Source organism: Mesocricetus auratus, unplaced genomic scaffold (genome assembly GCF_017639785.1).
Source record: "Mesocricetus auratus isolate SY011 unplaced genomic scaffold, BCM_Maur_2.0 Super-Scaffold_100030, whole genome shotgun sequence".
NCBI classification, from domain to species: domain Eukaryota; kingdom Metazoa; phylum Chordata; class Mammalia; order Rodentia; family Cricetidae; genus Mesocricetus; species Mesocricetus auratus.
In genome coordinates this window covers 11331439-11352872 of record NW_024429211.1, presented here as the reverse complement: position 1 = coordinate 11352872, position 21434 = coordinate 11331439, and the positions used below count along the sequence as shown (strand labels likewise).

At 41.3% G+C, this 21434-nt stretch overlaps 1 protein-coding gene across 3 annotated transcripts in view; it reads left to right on the top strand.

Annotated features, from left to right (window-relative positions):
- The window catches only part of LOC101829371 (NACHT, LRR and PYD domains-containing protein 9B), a 29624-nt gene extending 9360 nt beyond the window's left edge, over positions 1 to 20264 (top strand). For 2 of the 3 annotated variants that reach the window (XM_040733333.1, XM_040733334.1), the window contains exons 3-10: positions 4302 to 5880; positions 7462 to 7623; positions 9805 to 9972; positions 10578 to 10745; positions 12844 to 13014; positions 14548 to 14718; positions 16608 to 16778; positions 19935 to 20264. In XM_040733333.1, coding sequence (XP_040589267.1) covers positions 4302 to 5880; positions 7462 to 7623; positions 9805 to 9972; positions 10578 to 10745; positions 12844 to 13014; positions 14548 to 14718; positions 16608 to 16778; positions 19935 to 20082 — 2738 coding nt within the window. In that variant the 3' untranslated portion in view covers positions 20083 to 20264. The remainder of the gene's footprint in view (positions 1 to 4301; positions 5881 to 7461; positions 7624 to 9804; positions 9973 to 10577; positions 10746 to 12843; positions 13015 to 14547; positions 14719 to 16607; positions 16779 to 19934) is intronic. The other variant, XM_040733335.1, reaches the window with a different exon arrangement.
- The last annotated feature ends 1170 nt before the right edge of the window (positions 20265 to 21434 follow it).

Below are 21434 nucleotides of genomic sequence, written 5' to 3'. Positions count from 1 at the left end.
CAATAAGACTAGGCACAAACACACATCAAGGCTGGGCTAGGCATCCCCATAGTAGCAAATGGGTAAAAAAAAAAAAAAACAGATGAAAGAGACAAAGACACCCCTCTTCCACTTTTAGGATTCCCACAAAAACACCGAGCTAAGAGCCATAATGTGAAGGTCATGGCACTCGTGTCCTAAGAGTTGAGGAAGGTTGCACTGAAGAAACCAAGGGTTGTTACATACATCATCCTTTAACTAAGGTCAGAAGGGTATCCTAATGACCATTACCAGTAAAAGGAAAGGTAGGACTCATTGAAACAAGTAAGGCAGATCCTAACATTAATGTTGCTTTCATGATTCATGAAGAAAATGATTATTTTCCTTGTGCTTTTAAAAATTAAATACAAAACAATGAGTTTCATCACAGAATTCTTCCCCCCTCTCTCCCTCCATTCCCCCCCTCTCTTTTGTTCGTTCTTTCTGTCTTTGAACATGTGTCACTGCGTAGCCAAGGCTGGCTTCAAAGTTACTCTATAGACCATACTAGTCTTGAACTCATGATTTCCTGCCTCAGATTCCTGAGTTCTGGTGTTTCAGGTACAAATGTGCCACATTGAGCTGAGATGGAGTTCTATTTTAGCACTTATACTTTTTGCAAGATATTTAATGCTAAGAATAGGCCTTCATCTCCTTTCCCAGAGACCTCACCTTTATTTCTTATGAATTTCTTGAGACAGCAGAGGGAGATCTCAAATTATTATGCCTGGATGATCTCCAGGTAGGGCGAGCATGTCACAGTCCTTTCAGGGGGAATAATTTACCACTACATCATCCCACATCAGATTCATATTAACTAGCATTATGTTCCTATTTGTTGTTCATGATTCTTTGACAGAACTAATATGTAACAGATGCATTCGTTGTAGGTAGTGTCAGCTAAAAATGACGATGCATATGGAGTCATGTGCATCATTTAGCTGGCCCGTAGTCATGTCCTTCATTGTCTAGTCAGCTTTAGCAAGGTGATCAATGTCACTACATCTGTTTCCTCACGTGGATAAAGAGCCAGGAATTTGGGAAGGGCCAGGCAGACACATGTATGCAAGACATGGAGTATAACAGGCTGTGGTTGTTTTATCAGTTACGTTTTGGTTTCTTTGATTAAGCACCATGAACAAAACCAACTCCTGTAAAAGGACACTATTTTGGCGTACTGCCCCAAAACGATGAGCCTCATGGAGAGAGGTAAGAAAATACACAGGCATGGTTATACGGGCTGGAAGCCAGCTACAAGCATGAAGCTGAAAGCATGAACTGAAGTAGGCTGAGGCTATAAAATCTCAGTGCCTGTCCTAAGCGACACCCTTCTCTAGCAAGGCCACACCTCTTAAACCTTCCAGACAAGACCATTAAGTGGGGAAACTTTTTTCCTTTTTTTAAAATTTAATTAAAATTAGAAACAAGTTTGCTTCTCATATCAATTCCAGTTCCCTCTTCCTCCCTTCCTCTACCGCCCCCCTCCTTTCAACCCTTGCCCAACCCCTTGCCCAACCCCTCCACCAATTTCCACTCCACTCTCCAAGGAAGGTGAAGCCCTTCATGAGGGAATCTTGAAAGGCTGTTATGTGATCTGGGGCAGAGCCTAGGCATCCCTCCACGTGGAATGGGCTCTCCCAAAGTCCATCTGGATGACAGGGCTAAATGCTGATATATTGCCTGAGGTCCCAAAGAATGGTGAGGCTTCCTCACTGACACCTGCAATCAGGAGGTCTGGATTAGTCCCATGCTGGCCTCTTAATCATTAGTCTGGGGTCTATGAGCTCCTCCTTGTTCAGGTCAGCTGTTTCTGTGGGTTTCACTGGCCAAGTCTTAACCCCTTTGGTCATCACTCCACCCTCTCTGCAACTGGGTTCCAGGAGTTCAGTTCAGTGTTTAGCTATGGGTGTCTGCCTCTGCTTCCTTCACACACTGGATGAAGGTTCTATGATGGCATACAAGGAAGTCATCAAGGGAAGGGCATTTAAGGTAGCCTCTCCACTATTGGTTAGTTTGCCAGTTGGTGTCATCCTTGTAGGACTCTGGACAACTCACTAGTGCCAGATCTCTCTTCAAACCTATAATGGCTCCTTCTGTTATGGTGTCTCTCATCTTCTCTCCTCTATTCCTGCCCTGACTAAACCTTCCTGCTCCCCCATGTCCTCCTCTCCCCTTCTCTTCACCACCCTCTTTCTCCCAGCTTCCTCTCCCCTCCCCACTTGCTCCCAGGCCCCTCAGAAGATTCTGTCCTGTTCCCCTTCTCTGGGTTACCATGCATATTTCTCTTAGGGTTCTCCCTGTTTCCCAGACTCTCTGGCTGTAGGATTGTAGGCTGGCAGTTCCCTGCTTCATGCCTAAAATCCATATGAGTGAGTACATACCACGCTTGTCTTTTCGTGGCTGGGTTACCTCACTCAGGATGGCACATATGAGTCAATGGGGGGAAATTTCTAATTCAAGCCACCACACGTTCCCCTCATTTACAAGCAGGTTTCAGGACCACATACATCCCAGAGGCTGCAACAGCATGTGACAGATAGTAGATGACTTAGGGTGACTGAATTAAGTGGCTGTCCTCTGTGGAAATGTAAAACCTTTTCTCCTCTTCTGATAAAATGGTTTCCCAGGCCTAGGGATATCAAAGTTTGGGGCGGTGCAAGTTTTTACTTGGACTTGCCTTGACTGTTGAGAGACATTATTTGTTGTTTTTCCTCACCAGATGATAGGATTTACCCTATTCGTGATGAAATTGAAAAATAACTTATTTGTTGTCAGCAACATGGAGTAGGGGCAACAGACATAGGGTACAAAAAGAGAAATCTATGAAATTAGTCACAATATTTGTATAATACAAACAATCTAGACCTTATAGGTTGAAATAAAGGAGCAGAGAAAGTTCATCTCATCCTGGTATTTATTTTTATCACATAAACCATTAGCATGTCGTTTTGTATTTATTATTTTTAGGTTTATTATTAGGCTTATGTGGGTGTGACCACATGAGAATATGTTGAAGAATGCAGGTTCCTGGATGTGAGAGGCATACGATTCACTGGAGGTGGAGTGGCAGGCATTTGTGAACCACTTGATGTGGGTGCTGAATTCAGGTCCTCTGCAAAAGCGATATTCACTCTTACTCTTAGCTACTACTCCAACCCATACTGATGTGTTTCCTTATTTCTGTGAGTTTACCATTGGGCACTTGTGGAGATCACAGGACAAAATGTTGGAGCTGGTTATGTGTCCCCATCCATTGAGTCATGTTTCCAGCTTCAACATTTTATAATATCAAATCTTGCTTTGACTAAACATGAAATTATGAACAGTAAATCAAACTAAGAACTTAACAAACAGAATCACTTGGAAATGAGTTACTGAAGGCATGAAAGTTTTACACTTGAGTTACACTATTCTGAGAACCCCCCATGAAATTAGTACAAATGAAATAGTCATGGATTTGGTCCTGGGGAGATACGCTACCCTTTGCAAATTTTTAATGCATTACCCAAAAGTCATGTTTTATAGTAGCTGTCACTCAGAAGTGAGTTTGCAGTTTGTTTATAATAGTTTCATAGGCAATATATCAAATACATTATCATCCTGGATGGGATAAAATAAACAACTGAGGGTCTGGGGTTTAGGCCACAGGTGTGTACTACGATGCAGCTGGTAGGCTAGTGAGTTCTTATCTATGAATTAAAGAATGTAAGGGAAAGAAGAGTTTATTTTTCCCTTGCCCAGGGAAAGTGAAAGTAGACTTTATTTCCATTGTAGTATTTTGTAAGTAGAGAAGGGGGCCCTACATATGGAGACTATTTTCTCTAGAGGGGTCAGAGGTTTAACTTTTAAGTACCATTGCCATCTGGAGTCATCCCTTCTCTTCTATTGGTACTAAAGTATTCATATACCCCCTTTATGACAGCAATTTGAGTAAGTTAGCACACATGTTCACAAGCATGGAAACACTGGCATACAGTAGAAGTCTGTATCTAGAGGTTTGGGTGTAGAAAGAACCTGTTTGTTGGTTGGTTTAGGGCCAGACCTAAACATTGTTTGACATGCAATGGTAAGAAAACTCTATATCAGTTGAAGGGAAATGGAAACTTGTTACAGGGGAAGGGGTGGTTTGGCTCTTCTCCTTTGGTCGTTTCCTTGGGACCCATTGCCTCAATGGTCATCCAGATGTGTAGAAAACTCTAGATATGTATTTAAGAAAATCTGTGATTCATTTTCAAGGGCATCCTATTCCTAACTGCCTTGTGTTCTGATTTCATCAAACTCAGGTAAACAACGTCCATACAGAGAGATTATGAAGACTATATTTAACTACATATGGACCAAGGAGAATAACATTTATTTGAAAAGTTCAGACTTCAAAGTGTCAATAAAAAGGCAGTACAGTGCATTGAAAGAGGTATTTGATGATCAGTTAAAACCAGTCACTTTAGTTGTCTTGGGCGAAAGCGGAATAGGAAAAAGCACTTTCTTAAGAAGAGCAATGTTGGATTGGGCATCAGGAGACTTATGGAATAACAGATTTCACTATGTTTTCTTCTTCTCTCTCATCTCACTTAACAACACCACAGAGTTAAGCTTAGCTCAGCTCCTCTTAAGTAAGTTGTCTGAGTCTTCAGAGGCACTAGATGATGTCTTATCCAACCCTAGGAGAATCTTGTTTATCCTAGAGGGATTTGACTACCTGAACTTCGACTTGGAACTCCAGACAGACTTGTGCAGTGATTGGAAGAAGAGTATGCCAACACAAATTGTCTTGCGTAGTTTGCTACAGAAAGTAATGCTCCCAGAATCCTCTCTGATTCTTGAATTGGGACCCCAAAGTGAACCAAAAATCTATCCATTGCTGCGGTATCCAAGGAAAATAATTTTGGGGGGATTGCTTGACTCAGCTATAAGGTTATATTGTTTGTTGTTCTTCGAAGTTAATGAAGGCGTACAAGTCTTTAATTATATAGCAGCCAATGAACCATTGTTCTGTATATGCAAAAATCCTCATCTATGCTGGGTGGTCTGTAGTACTATAAAGTGGAAGTGTGCCAGGAGAGAGGAAGCAATCTTACCTTTTGACACAGATTCAGCTTTGTATGCAAGCTTTATATTGAGTTCATTCAGATCAAAGTATGACAAATGTCTACCTAAAGAGAATAGAGCCCGATTAAAGACCCTGTGTACTTTGGCTGTGGAGGGAATGTGGAAACGGGTATTTGTGTTTAACTCTGAGGATCTCAGGAGGAACGGGATATGTGAATCTGAGTTGACAGTGTGGCTACAAATGAATTTTCTCAATACTCGAGGTGACTGCTTTGTGTTTTACAGTCCTACACTACAGTGGTATTTCGGTGCCCTGTTCTATTTCCTCAGAGAAGGCAAAGAGAAACATAACCCCATCATTGGAAGCCTACCCCAACTTCTAAGTGAAAGTTATGCTCATAGTGAAACCCAATTGTTCATGCCTGGAATGTTTGTGTTAGGAATTGCAACTGAGAATGTTGCTGCCATGCTGAATCCACACTTTGGTCTTATACCATCAAAAGCGATGAGACAGGAAATCTTCAAATGCTTTAGAAGTTTGAGTCAAGGAGAAGGCAGGGAGAAACTGATTCTCCTGAGGTTGTTTGATGGCCTTCTTGAAAACCAGGATGAACGATTTGAAACACAAGTATTGGATCTATTTGAAGAAATGACTGTTCATATTGGTAGTCATAATGAATTGTCAACTGCTACAATTTATCTGCCAAAATCTAAAAAATTAAAGAAACTTCATATGCATATAGAACACAGAATTTTTTCAGATGTCTATAAGCCGGAAGACAGTGACTTGGAAGACTTCATACAAGGGAAGATGTGAGTACAACTCTGAACCTTGTCTTCAGTTCTTTCAATGTTGCCTTAGTGTCCAGCGCACTATTTTATAGGTGTGCTTGTGTGTACATTGTATCCTTAAGAATTCATGAGGTCAGAGGAAGATGTGGGTTCCTTATCTATTGTCTTCTATCTTAATCCCTTGAGACAGTCTCTCCCCAACCTTGAAGTTCTCCACCTTGACCAGGCTGACAGCCCAGTAAGGTATCAGGATCTACCCATTTCCCCTTTCTCATGCTGGAGAACAGACTCATGCATCCAGGCCCAACCTTTTATGTCAGTCTGTGCATCTGAACTCAGTTCCTGATTCTTGTACATTAAACTCCTACCCACTGGTTTCTCTCTACAGCATGGTGTTTTCTAAATTCTTATAATCTATGCTTGAGTGTTTAGATGGCATATTCAGGATTTTGGCTGAGTGTTGCCATGGCCAATTGGGTCTATGTGACACTAAACAGCCATGTCTTGATTTTTTCCATTTATACAAAGAACAAAGATGTTACAAGGTGGAAGTGTGAGCAGCTTTGCTGCAGTGTATGGCTGTTTTCCTTTATCAACAGCCATGTTTATGTCTCTGCTAACTACACTGAAGAGTATTCTAGGAACTCAAGTCTTAGTTAAGGCTGTGTTCTTACTATATTGCTCTGGTTGGCTTGCCTTGCATTGGCTTTAGGCTGCTAGCTCATACTTGATCTTTCAAATATGCTGCAACTTTTATGATAATACTAATGGATACAAGTTATTATTTACTAAGGACCTGCAAATGTCTCACTGAATTCACATAGAATTTGTTTTCTCACTGAAAAAGGAGACATTCGAGAAAAGAGTAAGTGTGGATATCCTCAGTTATGCAGTCATTAAGAGTGAGTCTCCCCAAACACAGTTTAGTTCATCTCACCTCAAACATGCTTCTTCATCACAATTTTTATTCAGTGCATTCATTTGCAATTTCATGCATATGTGTCCTGCACTGTGGCTACTCTCACCATCTAGTCACTGCTGTTCTTCCAACTCATCACACTGACTTCATTAGCTCCTTTCTCACATTCAAATCTTTTTCTTTGTCAGCGATTGAGCTTAACTAGGGCTGTCAGTGTGTCCATGTGTTTGGAACTCTGCATTAGACCCTGGGTGGCTTACTTATGTGCACAAAACTGGAGATGGCTACTCCTCCCTCAGAGTCCACAAAGAATCATCATTTTAGCTGGTATGGGTAGGGTTCAGCAAGTCTCTCTCCATCTTATGACTGAGTGGTAATAGACCAGGTCTTTTGCAAGCAGTGGAGGCATCCATAGCTCTTGTGGGATTAATACTGCAGTGGTGGTTCCATGCCCAGAAGATAATCAGTTTGTAGCCCACGGTGCTCGCTCTCTCTGCTGTCTCTGTCTCTTGTGTGCTACTTTCTTTTTTAAAGATTTATTTTTTAGTTTGTGTAGTTATGTCTTGCCTGCATGTATGTCTAAGTACCCTGTGTACCCTCAGGGGGTTGGGAGTGATCTTCCCTTCTTAGGAATTTCTTGCATTGCATTGAGCTACTAAGAAAAATGTGTTGTCTAATTGCAGCCGAGTAAACAATGAATGGAGGGAAATATGCAGTATTTTCCAGAACTTGAAGGTGTTGGATCTGGACAGCTGTAATTTCAATGAAACTGCGATTCAGAATCTTTGTCTATCCATATCTGATCCTAAGATGCCTCTGAATGCGTTTAAGCTCGAAAGCATGTCGTAAGTTTGATAGTCACCCATCCTTCATTTTGTGTTTTTATTTTTGTGTGTGTGTATAACTTCAGTCTGGAAAACACTTTTTCTCTTTTTAATTTTAATTAGAAACAAACTTGCTTCACTTGTCAATCCCTGCTCCCCCACCTTCCCCTCCTCCTCTGCCCCCATTAATCCCCCAGCCCCCACCCAACCCCCACTCTGTCCCTCAGGGAGGGTGAGGCCCTCCGTGAGGGATCTCCAAAGTCTGTCATATCATCCATGGCAGGGCCTAGACCCTCACCCATGGGTCCAGGTTGAGACAGCATCCCTTGATGTGGAATGGGATCCCAAAGTCCATTTGTATGACAGGGATAAATACTGATCTACTACACCAAGCCCCACAGATTGTCAAGGCCTCCTCACTAGCACCCAAATTTAGGGGGCCTGGATCAGTCCCATGCTGGCCTCTCGGCCATCAGTCTGGAGTCCATGAGCTCCCCCTTGTTCACATCACCAGTTTCTGTGGGATACACCAGCTGGTCTTGACTCCTCTGCTCATCACTCCTCCCTCTCTGCAACTGGGTTCCACGAGTTCAATTCAGTGTTTAGCTGTGGGTATTTGCCTCTGCTTCCAAATGGATGGTACTAGAGGAAATCAGCCTGAGTGAGGTAACCTAGTCACAAAAATACATACTATGTACTCACTCATATATGGATTTTAGACGTGGATCAGAGGAGTGCCATCCTACAATCCTACTGCCAATGAGTCTGGGAAACAGGGAGAACCCCAAGAGAGATATGCACAGTACCCCCAGAGAAGGGGAATAGAACAGCATCTCCTGGGAGGATTGGGAACATGGGGGGAGAGGGATCAGGGAAATAGAGAGGGGGAGGGACATGGGAAAGCAGGAAGGTTGAGTCTGGGGAAGAATAGAAGAGAGAAGGCTTAGAGATACCATAATAGAGTCATTATAGGTTTGACTTTGCCACTAGTGAGAGCTCCAGAGATCTACAAGGATGACACCAACTGGTAAACTAAGCAATAGTGGAAAGGCTACCTTAAATGCCCTTCCTGGATAATGAGATTGACGACTACCTTATATGCCATCATAAAACCTTCATCCAGTCACCCATCCTTTAAATAGACTGGCGAAATTCCTTCTCTAGTTGAAGATGACTAATTCATAGCAATGCAGAACTAAATCCAAAGTAACATGTGATATTACAGGAGTCACATATTTGAAGTTTTCTATGTCACACACCCATACATAAGATTTCTAGGTGGTTTGTTTACATCTATGCATTGTGTGTGTGTGTGTGTGTGTGTGTGTGTGTGTGTGCATGCGTGCACGTGCATACATATTCATGTTTATGGACACAGCCAACAGGAACTGAATAATTTCTAGAGACTGCAATGAATGTTAATGAAAAATTCAATTTTAAAGGCTAATTTTATTGTGTATATATATGTCTGCATCTGAATTGGGTCTTGTGGAGTCAGAGTCACAAAAAGCAGTGAGCTGCCAAATATGAGTGCTAGGAACAGAATTCCGGTGTTCTGAAGTGTAGACAGTGTGTGCTCTTAACACTGAGCCATATGTCAAGCCCATTAATGAAATGGTTTATTCTATTTTACCAATCCTAGGTCCTAATCTATCACCAAGGGAAGTCAAGGCAGGAACCTGAAGATAGCAACTGAAGCAGGGACCATGGAGGAACGCTGCTTCCTGGCTTGTCTCCCACTGGCCTGATCAACAATCTTTCTTATTCACATCAGCCCTAGCTGCCCAAGAATAATGATACTCAAACTGGCATTTCTATGACAATTGCCTATCAAGAAAATTCCCCACAGACATAACACTCTGAAGGAGGCAATTCTTCAATTCATGTTCCTTACTTAGATAATGTTGAGTTGGAAGCCTTGATTAGCCATGACAGCCAATGTTTAGTGTGAGAGTACATGCCAGTCTTCTTAGAAGGTTCTATATGTTACACAGAGGAGGGGGAAACAGAAGAAAGGGAGAGAGAATCTTGGGCCTCTGTGTTTGTCTGCCACTTGGAGATAACCAGCCAGAACTTGTGGGGTAGCCAGAATGCCCAAACACCCATGGTGTGTGAGTCAAAGTGTTAAGAGCATATGTACAATTTGCTTTGCCATGGACCCACACGGCCTGGTATAATGTGTTATTTGGCCTTGTTCCACAGCTGTTCCTTCATGACGAACTTTGGAGACGGTGCCTTATTTCCCACACTTCTTCGTCTACCTCACCTGAAATCCCTGAATCTCTATGGCACTAGACTTTCCAGTGATGTGGTTGGGAAGATGTGCTCTGTGCTGCTGACATGCCCAACATGCAGAGTGGAGGAGTTGCTGTAAGTCAGGGCAGTGTCTACAGTTGAGTGCCTCTCTAAGATTATTTTAAAAAATCACTTTTTAGGTTTAACTGTGAACGTTTTTCTTTGCATTGTACATGTAGTATAAAATGAATTTCATTATGATAGTTATTTTTCTCTTTGTTAAATATGCCTGTGGGTGTTTAGTGTGTGTCTGTGTATTCCTATGTTCACTGATATTGATAATCAGACATACTGTGTTACAGACCATATTTTAGTGAAGGGGTCTCTCTATGCACTAAATGCCATGACTTCTACCCAGTACATTCCCATAACACCCTCTCTCTCTCTCTCTCTGTTGGTTTTTTGAGCAACGATAACATTACCAAGTATTTCTAAATGGATCACTGTAAAAGTTATCCATATCTGAAAAACAGTGACTTTGGCTTTTTCCCAATCAGTAGAACTCTATCATTCACTATTATAGGCACATAATTATACTCATGAATTAAATAAGCCTATGATTAGATGTAGACTAGGATGCACAGGATTAGAATCTGGGACATTTGTTTGAACAATAGGTAGCCTTACATAGATTACCTAAAGATGTTATTGCTAATCTGTGACATGGATCTCACATATAGGTTGGGGAAATGTGACATCTCCAGTGAGGATTGTGGTGTAATTGCTACTTCCCTAACCAAATGCAAGGTAAAACATCTATCATTGGTTGAAAATCCCTTGAAGAACAAAGGAGTGATGCTACTGTGCCAAATCCTGAAACATCCAAACTGTGTCCTGGAAACACTGATGTGAGTTTGCCTTGGGAAGCATGCTCTGGAGACTTTACAGAACCCTGCATATGGGTGCAACTGTGGTAAAGGTTGTCAAATGCCCACTGAGGGATGCAGGAGTCCATGAAATGTGTCATTAAACTATGTCACTAGTCCCTGCCTCAGTACCATATCAGTAAGTGGAGTGAATATAAACAGAAATACCTTGAGATTAGCTTAAGAAAAAGGCAAGGGTAGCTCTGAAATTCCTGATACATGATTTCATCTTAATATCATTATTATGAGGAAGGATGATGGTTTTGGAAAGAGACTGGCTACAAGGCCAAAGGAGAATATAAATAAAAAAACATTCCTTTCTGAGACAGGCCTTCCTACTTCTTACCTAAGTCATCATGAGCTGTCTCCTGCCCTGAGCTTGAGGTTGATTCCTCATGGTAGCATTCTGCAAGACTATTGTCTCAGGGAAGCCATACCAGATAACTTGGGGATTGTGCTCAAAGATACCTGAGTTTGTGGAAAAGAGTATACAGACACAAAATTGTGTCCTGAGTCCACTACTCATGCAGCAGTATGTATATGTGCAGCTTACAGACATGAAGATTCATATAAAATATAAGAGCTTTGAATGTTCATCACTAGGGAGACATCTGTTCACAGAAGAAAAATTGCACATTAAGTACCTCTTACATGAACCACTCATGACTAGACCGGAAATGTTTCATATTCCATTTATATATGTGGAATATTTTCATATCGTGAGTCTTGGTGATGCTCCCTAAGTTCAGACATGAAGTTTATTTGCATGGTATATAAAATTTGTGCACATAGCTCGTAGATAGTTTGATGTATTATCTGAGTTCCTTTGTGTGTTGACCTGGGATGGATCCATGAAAGCACTTGTGTAATATTCTGTGTACCACGTGAGTGCATGAGCATGCAGAGGCCAGAGGTCAATAGTCTCCTGGAGCTACAGGTGTTATGTGTGTTCTTTGCCCTGAAACCCAGGTTCTCTGTATACTTATCAGTGATCTTAAAATGCTGTTTGATATCTCCAGTTCTGAAATGAGATGTGTAAAAGAAAAGGAGAAACACACACTATAGAAAATGATGGATGTTTCTTAAGAGGTAGGACTAAATAACATCCTATGACAAAATCATTCTGTAATTTAATTGCTAGTTATTAAAGAGTACATTTGAAGTCAACCCTGTATGTCTAGTAATTTCAAAGAGTAACATTAGGCATGAGTTATTTCAAATTTTATCTAGTCTTTAAATTACTTGCATTCACCCATACAATTAAAGCATTAGGAAATATATCTCAAATGAAGTAACAGTATTGGGCTGCAATAATAGCTACGTGGGTAAAACCCTTGTCAGTCTAGCATGATGACATGTTTTATCCCCAGAACCATAGGAAAAAGCCAAGTGCAGTTAAACACTGAAGACATGAAGACAGCAGGATCCCCGTGGCTCCCCGGGCAACAGCCTCATCTAATGAGTTCCAGTCCACTGAGAGACTCTGTCACATAGGGAGTGTGCAGTGTTGCAGCATGTGAAACATGAGCTTGTCCTCTGACCTCCACCTGCATGTGCACCTGCACAGACACACAGACACACACTCACACAGACAAAAAGAAGATATCCCACTAGGGCAGGCATCTGCAACATGGTAAATTTCTGATATTTGGAAGAATTAGTTGATTGCTTTGTAAACAAGTAGACAAATCAATCAAATTGGGAAACATCTATGTATAACCTCAGGATTTCAAAACCTTTTTTCAAAAAGATTTCCATCCACATTCTCTCTCTCTCTCTCTCTCTCTCTCTCTCTCTCTCTCTCTGTGTGTGTGTGTGTGTGTGTGTGTGTGTGTGTGTGTGTGTGTGTACTCACATATGGAAGACAAGACACCTCATGGGGTTGGTTATTTCCTTCCACCATGTGGGATTGAACTTGGGTCCTCAGACTTGGTGGCATGCTCCTTTATCTATGGAGCAGCCTATTTCACTATGTTTTCATGAAACTGGAAATTCAGTATGGGAAGAACATGCCATTCTTTGCAGGGACATGTAATTTTGTGAAGATAAGCGAGCTGCTGATGGGGAATGCTCTTTGCAGGCTGTCACATTGCTGTCTCACCTTCATTGCCTGTGGCCATCTCTATGAAGCCCTTTTGTGCAACAAGTTCCTCTCACTCCTTGACCTGGGCTCAAATTTCCTGGAAGATGCTGGAGTGAACATTCTGTGTGAAGCTTTGAAAAAACCAGTGTGCACCCTGCAGGAGTTATGGTAGGGATATGTTGTTATTCCTTTCAGGGAATGCAGTTTCTGATTCTGGCCTTCAGAAGGAAGTGGGAGGGTAGACTTGTGTGAATGTCAGTGTCTCCTCAGACTCTGGTGAAGCCTACCAGTTATGGAGCTCTTGGTGATTGGGTCATGAAAGTGAGTCGCCAGGAGTGGGATTACTGCCCTGATGAAAGAAGCCCCAAAGGCTACAGGAATGCCCTGGAGTGTAAAATTCATCCCTGCTTCAGAAGCATTAATACACACATCTATTAGACCTGCATAAATCATATCTATATATACCTCCACCAATCATGATTCTATGCATATGTTTATGTATCCATATTTATTATGCCTATCATATATCTACCCACCTATTATCTGTCATCAATGAATTTAGCATCCTTCCCTTTTTCCCATTTACAAATTTATTGTCTTTATGTACATATTATACATCTCTTCCTATAATCTGCCTAACACCTATCCATTATCAATCTAAACATCATGTACTACTTACTATGTGTTCCCTACAGATCTAATGTTTGTCCCTGATGTCTATATTGAAGATCTATGCATTCATTTTCATTCTTCTCCATCTTCATGTATCTTATACTTATTATCTTCCTTCTGTCCCCCAATGTCTCTCTTAGCCATTATTGTAAGTGCCATGGGGAACCATGATTTGAGGCTAAGGGAACATTTTAGGAGGTATTATGTTAAATACTGGCAGAAGTACACTGCATGTTGTCATCTGCACAGATATATGAAATCAAGGATAAGTTAGCCTCACTTATTTTCAGGGCATCTGTAATTTCATCAGGGAAATTGCAAGGCAGAAGAATTGCAGTGAGTCAGAGTGGAGCAGAGTGCCCAGGATGGAAAAGCATCCTCAATATTTCAGAAGGGATTGGACATTTTGTTTCCTACAGATAAGTGGGCATATGTGAAGCAGATAAGATGGAATATCATGGCCTAGGGATGTAGCTGAGTTGGTAGAATGCCTATTTAGCATTTAGGGCCCTGTGTTTGACGCTACTGAAGGCCTTTAAAAAAGGTGATAGTTACAAACCTATCTTAGAGTTAGTAGGTAGAGGGGGAGGGTCAGAAGTTGCAGGTCATGCTCAGCTATGTAATGAGTCTGAGGTGAGATTAGCACATGAGACACTTTCTCAAAAAGAAAAGAGAGGTAAGGAATGGCTGTTGAGAAGGGAGAATATGTCACACCAAGCGGCAATCTCTATAGGGTTAAACAATCACTGGGCACATCATATGTACAAGCAAAGCTAAATGGACTATTAGGTTACATATTCAAGTACATGTGTGCATGCATGAACACATACATACATATATACACATATGTATATAAAAGTAACAACACTAAAGAGATTATTAATTTGGGGAAATTGGGAGGAATCGGAGGTAAGGTGGAGGGATGTAGAAGCAGAGCTCATATGAAGTTCTAAAAAATAAAGTTGAGAAGAATTCAAAACAAAAGGAATGCGCCTCATAATCAGTCTGCTTGCATGTGTGTTTTCCCAGGTTGACTGGTTGCAGTCTCACTTCAGCCTGTTGTGAGAGGATCTCTGCTGTCCTTTCTTGCCAGAAAAATCTAAAAACCCTGAAACTGGGCAACAATAACATACAAGACACAGGCGTCCAACAGCTATGTAAAGCTCTGAGGAATCCTGAATGTAAATTACAGTGCCTTGGGTGAGTCTTTACTAACTGTGAATCATGGGAAGGGTTCCCAACTCAATGAGAAAAAGCTAGAGGGTTAATAGGTATGCGCACACCTTTAATCCCAGCACTTGGGAGGCAGAGGCAGGCGGATCTCTGTAAGTTCGAGACCAGCCTGGAGTACCAAGCGAGTTCCAGGACAGCCTCCAAAGCCACAGAGAAACCCTGTCTCGAAAAACCAAAGAAAAAAAAAGGTATGTCCCCAAAGGGAGTGGCACTATTAGGAGATTTGACTTTGTTATAGGTTGGTCTTGTTGGAGGAAGTGTCATTTTGGAGATGGGCCTGAGGTCTCTTATTAGCAAAAGCCACACATAGTGTGTCAGACCATGTCCTGTTGCCTGTGGGTCAAGATGTAAAAACTGTCAGCTACTTCTCCATCACTATGTCTGCTTACACAACACCATAACAGACTGAATCTATGAACTGAAAGAGAGCCAACTCAATGTTTTCCTGTATAAGAGTTGCTGTGTCGTGATGTCTTTTCACAGCAATAGAAACCCTAAGACAATAGGATTACAAAGAATGCCACATAGCCTAGTCTCAATTTTTGAGAAAAGTATTATTACACAGGTCTTGTACAGACAACCATGGGTGCTGTTGGTTTCAGCATAATTGCCCTGTCATGTTTTTATCATGAAAATATTTGGTTCTTTATTGCTGGGCCCTCTTCTGTGATGTTTCTGAGCCTTTGGGGAAGGGGTGATATAGATGGTCCATTAGAGGCTAAGTATTCTGGAGTCTCTCAGAATGTTGACCCCTGTGAGTCTGTATTAACCAGTCCATTGCAAAAGGAAGCTTCTCTGAGGAGGCTTGAGGGATGAACTAACATAACAATACCAAGCATTTAGAAAAGTGGTTCTCCTCCTGTGGGTCATGACCTTTAGAGGGGTCAAATATCCATTTACAGGGGTCACCTAAGACCATCAGAAAGCAGAGATATTTACATTATGAATCATAAAAGTAGCAATATTACAGAAGTAGCAATGAAAATACTTTTGTGATGGGGGTGTCACCACAATATGAGGACCTGTATTAAACTGTCACAGCATTAGGATGGTTGAGAACCACTGATTTAGAAGGTAATTTTATTATGTCCCCTTAACAAAGCAATAGTAATGAGTTCTCCCTTAGGGACTATGAATTGCCCAAACACAGAGTCTTCGCCAATTTACAGAACTTGGCATGAGTGAAGCCAGTCAAAATCCCAGAAGGAAGAGCAGAGCGTCTCAAGAAGCCCAGCCCTAGCCAAGGAGCTATGGGCAGCTGATGGCTGGTGATGGAAGGAAAGCCAGTTTTCTTCAGAGATTAAGCCTAGTTATTGTGCTCCAGTGGGCAGTCCTAAACCCAAGCCCTAAGGCAATGATAACTGAGCCTAGTGCAGTGCTTCTCAACTTTCCTGAAGCTTCGACCCTTTAAATACAGCTCCTCATGTTGTGCTGACTCCACCATAAGATCATTTGTTGCTCCTTCAGAGCAACACATGTGTGAAACACATTGCCATTTTCTGATGTGCAGGATGTGGGATATGTGACCCCTGTGAAAGGGTCACTTGACCCCATAGAGGTCATGACACACAGGTTAAGACCACTTACCTAGTGGGTTTAAAACTATGAAGCTGCTTGAGGTAAGGAATAAGGAGATCTGGGAGGAGTTGAGAGTGTAGAATGTAGACAGATGTAATCAAGACATATTGTATACATGGGGGATAATCTCAAATAATAAAATATACTGTTCCATGAGACATGGATTTGCTTATTGCTTTTGCATACTGTGAACATGTGGGGCTGGTTATTTCTTTGCTCAGAAGCCTGGAACTGTCACCCAATACCACTTTCCTTTTCTGGAATTTTCCTTGTCACAGGTTAGACATGTGTGAGTTTACCACTAGCTCTTGTGCAGACCTTGCCATGGCTCTCACCAAATGCCAAACACTGACCAGCCTGAACCTGGACTGGATGACCTTTGACCCTGATGGACTAGAGCTGCTGTGTGAGGCTTTGAATCACAAAGGCTGTACCTTGAAGGTGCTGGGGTGAGTACTCACTGTCTCCAGGGTCAGAGGTGATGTCATTGAAGGTGCTGGGGTGAATACTAGCAGCCTCCCAGGGTCAGGAGTGACATCAGAGCAAGGTCTCCCCTGTTGGTTTGCTGAGACTCAGTCCTGCTTACACTGGGCTGGAGAGTTCTGATGCTAAGGACACCTTTGTCCTCTAGGACATTGGGATCATCTGTGGGTTTGTGTCCTTTCATGAGTACACACACACACACACACACACACACACACACGTGTGTATCGTGTGTGTGTGTGTCTGTGTGTGTAACATTTAGAAAAAGAGTAAAGGTAATAAATGATATTTAGAAGCATGAGATCACATATAGCCGACTTTGTGTGAGTCACTTCAGTGGTCTGTCAAGGAAAAACACTTTTTCAACACCAAATTCATCTTAATAGATTTTAGGTGTGATTTTTTTCCTCTCATGCAATTCTATGCACCACATGCCTGCCTGTTGCCTGCAAAGGCCAGAAGAGGACAAGAAATCCCTTGCAACAGAGTTACAATATTTGTGAGCCCACATGTAAGTGCTGGGAATTGAACCCTAGTCACTAGAAGAATATCCAGTAGTCCTTCACCAATGAGCCAAATCTCCAACCCAGAAGTTAATTATAATAATTCACGTATGCTTTGAAATTTTCATACATATATTCAACATGATTTGATCATAGTCCACACCCCACTAACAAACTCCACCCCCCAGGGACCCTCCAATCTCAATTATAACCCCCTGAGTCTAAGTCCTTTTGACCATGTGCCTATGGGTATGGAGTCATCCACGGGGGCATGGGCAGCCTACCAACAGCCAAATCTTAAAAGGCATTGTCACTCAGCAGCCTTTAGATACTAATAGTTCCACTGTTAGGGGTGGGTCTCAGAGTCCCTCCCCAGTCCATGTTGGGATTTTGAATGCAGGTTTTGTGCTGGCAACCTCAGCATCAACTGTGAGTTGATGCATAGGATGGTCACATCATCTCTAAAGGACAGCATTTTGTAGTGCTTCTTCCCAGCACATCCTCAGCACATAAGGTCTATCTGCCTCTTCTTTCATAATCCCTGAACCTTGGATTGGGGAATGCACATCTGTGGTTCAGCATTCATGGTCACTTGCTCTAAGCATGTTCCACCAGTTGTGAATCTGCATTAACCACTATCCAGAGGGAGAAAAACAGCTTCTTTGACCAAGACAGTGAGAATCACACATCTATGGGTATAAATGTAAATTTTTAGAAGGAAATTTGACAATGTGCCCATTTAAGTGATCAACAGTAGGTTTTCCTCTGGGGCCTGTGATCTCCTAAGCCATGTGATTTTGGCATTGTTTATAGTGGCAGACCTTAAATCACTCCTATGGAGGAGGCATCATAATCCAATCAAAAAGCAATTGGCTACTCCTACAACTATCATGCAAGTATTATACCAATGGGCACAACTTGATCGGGCATTTTCATGGCTTCTGGGAGACACACTCACCTAACCAATGACTACCATTCTACTTACAGACACTGCTTCCCACCTACATTACCCATAAATGTTCAGACCCAGCTTAGAAAACTAATTCCATATGTAAAGTTTGATTAGATGAGTTCTTGTGGAGATGTCTGGATGTTTATTCTGTAAGGGAAAAAAGTGTTTCAGGCCTCTGCCCTATAGACTTGGGTCCTATAAGGGGCTATAAAGATTAATGTACAGGTTAGGATGAGATGGTAGCAGAGCTGGGGAGGGGCACAGAGTGGTTAATACTAGTGAATAAAAAGCAGACAGGAAGCTAGTTGTAGTCTTTGAGAGAGACATATATACCAATCACTATTTGTGAAATTCAGGGGAACCTAATGCCCAAAAATCTAAGGGTAAGTTTTCGTGAAAAAATAATGTGTTGAGTGTTGACTGCTTAAGACATTATTTTTAAAATGGAGGGGTATCACAAACTAGCCCACACTTCCAAGGTTCATGGACCATTGAAGAAAAGGAGATAGAAAGATTGTAAGTGTTGGAAGGACTCCTACACAATAGCCTCTTCTAGACTTGACAAAGAAGGTCTACTCTTGAACTGACAGTAGCAGTGGCTGCCTGCACAAGACCTGCACAACATCTAGCCATTCACTATTCCAGCAGGAATAGAGAAGGAGTTGGTGACTCCTACCCTTAGCTGAGGAGCTAGGGGCGTTTGATGGCTTCAAGAGGAAGGAGAGTTAAGTTTTCTTTAGGTATGTGTGCTCTGGTAGGTTACATATGCTCTAGAGCATGTGCCATCATCCAAACATACATGGCCATCATTAGTGGACTCAGGGAGCTATTGGGGAAGAAAAGAACATGTAATTTGGAAAGGAATGTGGAGGGGTCAGAGGTAAATGAGGGAAAGGATATGATCAATATTTTATACATATGAAAATCTGAAAAAACAGTGTTTTAAATATAGGTATAAGGATAAGCTTTTGGTAATTGTTTTGTAAGGTTACTAATAATGGAATTGGAGAATAGGCAGTGAGAATAGAAGAGCATCAGATATACATGGGTGAGCTAAGGTGTAGCATGAACTTCAAGTGTCTCATAGAAGTGTCTAGGGATGCCAGAGGGACACCCTTAACATACATAATTAGTAGACTGATGATGGGTGACATTAATTATACACATTTGAGTAAAGTCACCACAATATTATGTTATAATGCAGAATAAAGAATAATAATTATTGTGGTTAAGCATTTAAACAATGAATGGGTGAAATCAGTCAGTCACACTACAATGTTTTTTAACTTTAATCCTAACATTTTAAGAGAAGATTTATATGGATGTCTATATTACATATCTATACACATGAGAGGAGCCCTACTCTGTAGGAGAGAATCAGGCCTTCTCTTTACACCTAATTCATTCCCAAGGAAGAGTGACAAAGAGGTAGTCATAGGGGTAAAGAGAGGCAAATGATTGGCAACCAAACTTGGGATGGTGACAGGACACAGTGGGTGAAGTCACTGGCTGCCGAGCCTGACAACTTGGTATTCACATGCTAGAAGGGGGAGGATGGACTTCTGAATTGTCCTCTGATCTTGGTATGTGTACACTCAATGTGTCTGTATAAACACATACCAATAAGTAAGTGCAATAAAAATTAAAAGATCTCTTATTCATTCCAGACTGGACAAATCTGCATTTTCTAAGGAATCACAGATGCTACTGGCAGCCGTACAAAAGAAAACTAAGCTGAATATATTGCATTATCCCTGGATCAAAGAGGAAAGAAAGAAGAGGGGTGTTTGTCTGGTGTGGAACAGCAAGAATTGATCTGAAAACTTTTTTCTCTTCATCATAATCCTCCTATATACCTTGTCCCATGGTGCACACTTGATACTGGGAGCTCATTTCAGGGTTGTGCACAGTGTCCTGCCCTCATCCATCTTTATTCTCACCACTCTGCAATATTTAGATTAAATGCACTTAATAAAATCTAAGCATGTTTGAAAACATTAATGCTTCTTTGATGGCTGTCTTAGAGTGCTAGAGTTTAAAACTGAAGAGATCCTGATCCTCTTACACTTCTGGATGAGAGCGAAGTTTATGACGTGTCTATACTTGGTGTCATTCTCAGTGCAGCTGACATCCAAATGAACTGTAATTCATTCCATGATCCTAAAAGACAAAACATCACAGTGCAGAAGGTGGGAACCATGAGGATCATATCTAGAATCTCAAGTTAAAGCATGATATAAATGTTTTCCCATGTTCCAGGAATAAGACCCAAGCTTTGCACTTTTTTTCTTCAAAGACAAGCTGTAAAGGTAACTAGATAGTTAAAATGCTCCCCCATTTCCAGAAGGCTAGAGTTCAAACCACAGTACCTACATTTTTGCTCAAAACTGACTGACTCCAGCTCTGTGGTATCTGATGTGCTCCCCAGGCTCCCACAGACGCCTTCATCCAAGAACACAGATCCACATAAACATACAGAAATAATAAACCACTAAACCTGAATATTTTATACACTGTTAGTCACTATCCATTTGCTATAAATAACAATAAAGAAGTTGGTCCTTTAAAACAATATTGTAAAATGTAATCTAAAGGAATAGCTCTTAACTTGTGTGTAGCAACCCCAAAGAGATCACGTATCATACACCCTACCTATCAGATAAATACATTACAATTCATAGCTATAGGAAAATTATGAAGTAGCAACGGAATTTTATAGTTTTGGGTCACCAAAACATGAACTGCTCTAAAGAGTTGCAGCATTAAGGAAGTAGAGAACCACTGTATAATTAGTTTTACTTTTAAGAAAATATTTACTTATAGATATTTGTATACCACCGTGTGTATGTGTACCATGTGTGTACAGAAGCCCTTGGAGCTCAGGAGGGCATAAGATCCCAGGGAACCACACTTGCATTTTATTAGGAGAGGCCATGAGGTTCCCTGCAAGAACAATGAATACTCATTGTTTTTAAAATGATTATTTAAATTAAAAACAATCTTGTTTGAATACTCCTGCTCTGAGCTATTTCTCCAGTCTCATCTCCATGTGGAAACAACTGAAAGCAAGTGAGAGAGTGGCAGGTTATAGAATTGGCAAGGAAACTTTGTGTCTTAAAACTACTTTTTCAACATTTATCAAAGTTGAATTTTTACCCAATGCTATA